This window comes from Frankliniella occidentalis, unplaced genomic scaffold (genome assembly GCF_000697945.3).
Source record: "Frankliniella occidentalis isolate FOCC.00 unplaced genomic scaffold, Focc_3.1 Scaffold21, whole genome shotgun sequence".
NCBI lineage: Eukaryota > Metazoa > Arthropoda > Insecta > Thysanoptera > Thripidae > Frankliniella > Frankliniella occidentalis.
Genome location: NW_026267151.1, coordinates 1,825,105 through 1,831,590, shown reverse-complemented (window position 1 = coordinate 1,831,590; position 6,486 = coordinate 1,825,105). Strand labels below are relative to the sequence as shown.

General features: G+C 58.8%; 1 protein-coding gene across 16 annotated transcripts in view; it reads right to left on the bottom strand.

Moving 5' to 3' along the window:
- LOC113210492 (ras-related protein Rab-32) overlaps positions 1 to 6,486 on the bottom strand; it is an 88,212-nt gene that overhangs the window by 42,116 nt on the left and 39,610 nt on the right. For 4 of the 16 annotated variants that reach the window (XM_052264826.1, XM_052264828.1, XM_052264827.1 and 1 more), the window contains one exon: positions 3,307 to 4,615. The exons of 9 other annotated variants lie outside the window; for them this stretch is intronic. In XM_052264826.1, coding sequence (XP_052120786.1) covers positions 3,307 to 4,615 — 1,309 coding nt within the window. The remainder of the gene's footprint in view (positions 1 to 3,306; positions 4,616 to 6,486) is intronic. 3 more of the 16 variants (XM_052264831.1, XM_052264830.1, XM_052264832.1) reach the window with 1 other exon arrangement.

The window sequence follows — 6,486 nt, the reverse complement described above, 5'->3', positions numbered from 1 at the left end:
GGAGGCCCCCTCTCTGGGCCTCCTGAAGATGGCTCGCCCTGGACCCGGCGACGACGGCGTGCTGCATCCCGGGTACGCACCACAACAACTGCAGCCCCGCCACCCACAGCGCCGCGCACCCCGCGCACATAGCCTCGGGCGCGCTGGAGGCAGGCGCCCCCACCTCGGGCCACGCCCTCCAGAAGCCCCGCCTCGCTCCTCCACCCCGCCCTGCCCGCTTCCCTAGCAGCCTGACTAAAAACAAAGAAAATGGGTCAGCTGTGAGGGGAAGGGCGGATGACAGTGGGAAAAATGGAAGCGGAGGGGAAAGGGGGAGGGGGGAGGCGAGACAAGGGTGGGAGGGAAAGCCTTATCGCCCCAGCGACCAGCAGATAGAGAGATTGCTGCTGCAACCGAATCCGCGCGGCTCACTCTCCGTCTTGGAATGGCGGGGTTGGATTTGGAGATGAAGGAGAGAGTGGAGAAAGGGGCCGGGGGGGGGGGCTCCACTTCACTGGCCTTGTTCATGCCGCCGAGTAGGCTCTTCGATCTAGCAGGTGGTGCAAAGCAGCGCTTGGGTTACACGCGGGTACGGCCAAAGGGCAAGGGTAGCGGCGTCACCACGTCGTGGGAGCCATCGCCGGGCAGCCCTCGGTAAACAACCGCTGATACCGGGCGCGCGCGGCCAGTGGAAAGTAGGAAACATTTTAGCCCGCGTGACTCGAGTTACGGCCACCGGCAGCAGTGTCCATCCAGGCACCGGGCGCCGCCACCACGCCACCACAAACCGGCGCAACAAACCAAACAAGTTTAGCACCGCGGGGTTTTCCAAAAGGACCGGACACTCGGAGCATTCCACGGACGAACGCAAGGGAAGAACACAGAGGATGAAAGGAGAGTTGGAGGAGGAGGAGGAAAGGGAGGAGGAGGAAAGGGAGGAGGAGGAAAGGGAGGAGGAGGAAAGGGAGGAGGAGGAAAGGGAGGAGGAGGAAAGGGAGAAGGGTTGGAAGAGGGAGGGGCTGGAATGTACCGAGGTACCGTGATACCCGCCGCGTGGCCAGATCAGGTCCAGTGCCAAAGAGTTGCTCCGGATATCGATACTAAAGGCGAGCCGCCATACAAGTGACAGAGACAAAGTACCTGGAAGTGTAATACACACGCAGAACCGAGAACCCCCACTGGCACACGGGACTGGACACACCAAAGAAAATGTGCATCTTCTCGTACAAACGACGTTGGTTGGTTCAGTCCTTGGAGAAAAATTTAGTGCAGTGAATTCGAAATAAACTCAACTTATAGGGTTTCTTATTTTTGAAAAAGAACATGTAGAAATCCCCAAAGGCGGTTCAGGAGTTGCGCTTGCTATTGACTCCAATCCCTTTGGCACCCCATAAGGTTTGGAAATTTTAGTATTGATTCGCGTTGTCCAAAACGATACCCTTTCGATGCATGACCAAAATATTTGTCTCCATGCATGCCGGGCGACGGATCCCCCCCAAAAAATGTGGTGTCCTCTAACGCCTCCCAGTCTCAGTGAGTGCAGCGGCCACGGGGCCGCCCGCGGGTGTGGCGTGTGGCACTTCCTTTGTCGCTCTTTGTCCGAGCTGTGGTGCGGGGCGGAGCCCGTACACTAAGCCCCGGCGAGCTGCGGCCCAACATCCTTCCGTGCTAACCCGTTTAGTCGGCGGGGTGCCACCCCTCCGGCCGGCTGGGCTGCTCGGCGGGGCGGGGTGGAGTTGAGAGTTGGGGTCCCGAGGCCCCTCTGCCCAACCCCTCGGACGAACCACGCGACCGCCGCGCCGAGCGGGAGCGCACGCCCCACGTCCCACGCGAAAGCCATCGACGATTCCACAAACTACGGAACAAAAGAAGGCCTCTGTGCGTCGACCGTCCGAAGGGTACCTTGACCTTGAACATTTGACACGATCTTAAGCCCAACACGACCACAGTCGTGCGTATCATCGGGCGAAGTTCCTCGGAAACCTTTTCATTCCACGTCCATGTTTATATTTCGTCTCGAGGCGCGATCCGATTCTCATCCACCGCCTGCGTACAGGTGAGGTTCGAGATTGGAGAGCACACATTACTTAGGCGGCTCGCAGAGACTCAGAGGGGCTTGTAGGGCCGGGGGGAAAGGGGGGGGCACCGGGCTTGTTTACGGGAGCAAAGCAGGCGACGGGGAGAGACGAGACGCACCGAGGGGAGAGGGGAAAGGGGGGGGAGCATGTTTGCCACGTTCATTGCTCTGTCGAGAGGAAGGGGCGGGCGGGCGGCGAGGGCGATGTAGCATTTGCAACCCATTGAGGTGGGTAAGATAACATTGGCACCGATTAAACTTGGCAAAGCCCTTCAAGCGTCAGAGGAATTTGAAGAATTTGAGAATTTTACAACCTAGTTGACACACGTGCTAAACCAGGGCACTTAATGGGTACAGGGGAAAAGTGACAGTTTGAAAAATAAGTAGTCACATTTACCGTGTTTTTACCATTAGATGGAGGTCGACTACGAAAGCATCCATTCCCGTCAAAGTATGCCATCCGAAACGGGTATAAAAAAAAAAAAAAAACTGCCGGTGCTTCTCAAAACTGGTCGATTTGGAAACGTTTGGTAGCAGGAGATACAAAGACGATAAAACAGAGAAAACGGCAAAAATATTGGAAACAGCAAAAAAATATTTTAAGGACGTGAGCATATGCATTCATCAGCGGCTTGCCAGCGGTTGCTTCACTTCTCTCCATCGATTAAATCAGTGACAACCTGATCCACCCGAACTGGACGGGCTGGGTCAGCAAGCTTGATGCCAGGAGATGAGGGGAGAGGGACGGAGGGGTGAGGAGGGACAAGGAGAGGGAAAGGGGGGGGGGGGGGGGTTGAGAAGAGGAAAACGAAGGAGAACAAGATTTGAAGGGCAGGGACAGGGACAGAAGAAAGAGTAAACACGAAATCAGGAACGTCCAAACAACCTCGGCCCTATAAATTAATTTGCTGTTCGTCGGTGGTCCCGATGCTCTCCAGCGCGCTGAAGCAGCCGCCCGCGCGCCATGTGCGGCCGACACACGCACCCCCTGCCTCCCGGCCGCAGCGACGGCGGCTCGATCAAACCGGACCCGCATCTCCCTAATCACTGATGAAGCGGAGCAGGTCGCCAACCTACACTGCGGGTCATTCGGACCAGCGTGGTGCGAATAGCGACGATAGCGATGCCACATCACCTGGCGGCCGCAGCCGCGGTGCCCGCGGCCGGGGGCTTATATAAGCTTGTACGAGTGACGTCACCGCACACAACATCATCAACAACAAGAACACACATGTCATATGTTTCCCTACCGAGTCGGTGACGCCGAGGCTGGCGGACAGCTTGTTCCGCGCGTCCGCCATCAGGTCCCCGCTGGAGGGCGGCGTGCTCGGGGGGCTGGCCTTGGTCATGACGCCTGCAGCAGCACCGTTCGTTGCCTTCTCCGGGCTGGACTGGGTGCTCGCTCCATTGGGGGTGAGACCGCCCACCTCGGCCACCACCTGAACCTCGTCGGTGGAAGGGGCGGGGGTGGCGGCGGGGGGCGGGGCGGCGGCTTCCGCTGCAGGGGCGGGCCCGGCGGGGCTGCCGGCGGGGCGCGCAGGGCTAGCGGGGCCGCCGGCCTGGGCGCCGTTGAGCTGCTTCTGCAGGGCGGGGGTCGTGATGGACAGCAGCTGGCCGCGCGTGGACTGCTTCCGTTCCTCGTCCACCAGCCCTTTGGTCGCCCGGGCGCCCTTGGGCGTCTTCTTGATGGCGCCACCGTGCTGTCTGTCACCCTTCATGTCGTCGTCAAGGAGCAGCGAGGCAAGCAGGGGCGGCGCAGCGGCCTCCAGAGCGGACAGCGAGACGGCAGAGACTGGCTGAGGTTCCCCGGCGGCGCGCAGGCCGGCGCGCGGGCCCGGGCCGGTGGCGGCCCCCCCACCAGCCGCCCCCTGCCCCTGCGGCCCCCCGTCCCATTGGTCCTCGTCCTCCTCCATGGGGGGCGGGGTGAGCGGCGGCGGGGTGAGCGAGGGCGGCGGCGTGGCGCTGGGCGTCACGAACTGCTCGGCCGCGGACTCGGTGGCCGTCGTGGAGCTCGCGTAGCTCAGGTTGGAGGCGCGGTCGTCGTCCGACGAGTCCTGGACGGCGTCCTTGCCCTTTCGGCTGCGGCTCATGCTCAGCTTGCGCACCAGGGCCTTGGCGCGGCTGGGTTTCTTCACGGCGGCCTGCTGCTTATCGTCCGAGTCGTCCCCGGACTCCTTGCTCTTCTTGGACTTGCGCAGGAAGCCCGAAGACTTCTTCTTTGGAATCTGCTGCAGGTCTGGCGTGGAATCGGCCGCCGTGGAGTCACCGCCACTGTCCGAGTGCTTGGTCTTGCGGCTGATCCTCAGGAGCGAGCCCACGGAGCGCTTCTTGGTCGCACCACTGCCGCCACCGCCGCCGTCGCCGTCACCCGCGCCGTCCCCGTGGTCCATGAGCTGATCGACGCTGCGCTGCAGCGACTTGCGCTTCTTCGAGTCGGCCGCCGACGCTGCCAAGATGGCGGGAGAGTCTGCGGGCGGGATAAAGAAATACCAGGCGGCGTCGAGTCGGAGCTGCGCGGCGGCGTCGCGTCGACCAAGAGACCACCACCACCACCACAACCTGCACAACAACACGGGTGAGCCCCGCTGCGCCGCGAGCCCGCGCCCGCTAGCCCGGCCGCCTCCACCACCCAGCCACCGCCGCCGCCACCACCACCACCACGGCAACCACCACCACCACCACCACCACCACCCTAGAGCAGCGCAGGTCCCCGCGGACGAACCGGCAGGCCAGTCGACTAGTGCGCTCAGCAGCCGCCAGGGCGCGCGCATTACCCTTACGTAACCATCACCTCTACGACTAGCACCTCGGGGAGCGTCCAGCAACCACGTCATAGATAAGCAGCAGTTTGGAAATAGGGGGCCCGGGACGGGGATTCACGCGCTCGAGGTATACGAGCCAAGAGAACATTTCGGAATTTCGGATAAGGCCATCATTGTCAATGGAAAAAGCCTCTCAGTGTTGATGCATTGTGCCCACGAAATTTTAACATGTGGACCGGTTACGAGTTTGACCTCGGTGCAGCTGGACCAGGTAGATGCAGTCCAACCGCAAGAAAGCTTTTGTTTCAGAGTTACTAACCGAATCGTGGCTGCACACTGCACAGGTACAGTATTGAAAATCTCAGCATCATTTAATTATTAGCAGACAAGCCTTTTTGTTAGAATACAAACGGGAACAAAAAAAGAATCTTTGTCCCACACTCTAAATGGGAAAGGGCAACTTTTTATCCAGCGAAGATGTATTCTTAAGAATATCTCAATTGGATGCAAATTTGTAAAGTTAGCTATGATTTGTACCTCGACTAAGTCCAAATACATTTTTGTCAGTCCATTTTAGATACAAATTTGCGTCCGATTGAGATGTGTTGTTGACACATCCTCGCTGGATATAAAATTGTCCTTTCCTATTTACAGTGCAGTGCTCTTTCAAACTTCATTGACTGTCCTCTTTCCCCATCGTACCTACACATTTGAGAGTTGGTTAGTGAGCGCGTGATCGGGTACATCTAGTGTAACAGAGGGATGTCAAGGAGGGCAAACTTTAAATAATGCAAGGCTTTACTACCAATGCATGCACAGCAATTAAAGGAAACAGAAACACAGGATGATGCCGGAAGGAGGCGGAGCAGATGGAGGGGGGAGCTCTCTGACCTCCGGCTGATGGACAAAGTAGTGTTCGTGACGTTTGATCGGGCCTCACTCTTCGTTTGTCAGTCGTTTAATTATAGGTCTGCTCTCTGCATCGACTTTCTTTAAATCCATCACGATGCTTCAGCTTGTGATCTTAAACAACGACTTTCTTAAACGATTTCTCTCAGATATTGTTTCGTAGCCACCGTACAATTAATAGAATTAACAGCTTGTGCGGAAACTAATCGAGAAAAGGGGTATAGTGAAATTAAAATAAAAAGCATGAGTTCCCTGTGACTAGAGCCAGCCACTGCGGCGTTGCCCGTGCTCAATGGCAGTCTGTGGGGGTGGGCTCGCGTGGTGACCCGGACAGCGAGGGCATGCGGCCCATGCGGTACAGGACGGGAAGCGCGAAAATAGACGGGGCGTTGTGTAAGGCCGCGCGCACGCCGCACGGGCCGCGCACGGGTATCCCCTGGAGGTGTCGGGTGGAGCGGGGCACACCGCAGCGGTTACATAAAGCCGTTACGTGCAAAACTTTGCGCCCTTAATCTATCGCCCATCAGTTTAACACAAACAAGAAACGAGTCAGCCCTCAACCCCTACGGGAAAAGGGACCAGCCGCCGCACACGCGTCCTGCCCGCAAAGCCCAGCCGAGTGCCGAGCGTGCATTCCTCACCATCTGTCTACGGGCAGCGCTCCTCCACCCCACCCCGCCCCGACCCGCTCACGTCCCCTCAACCTGCCTCTCCATCATCGGGAACCTCTCCTCCTACTCGCCCGCCGTTCCGTTCCGC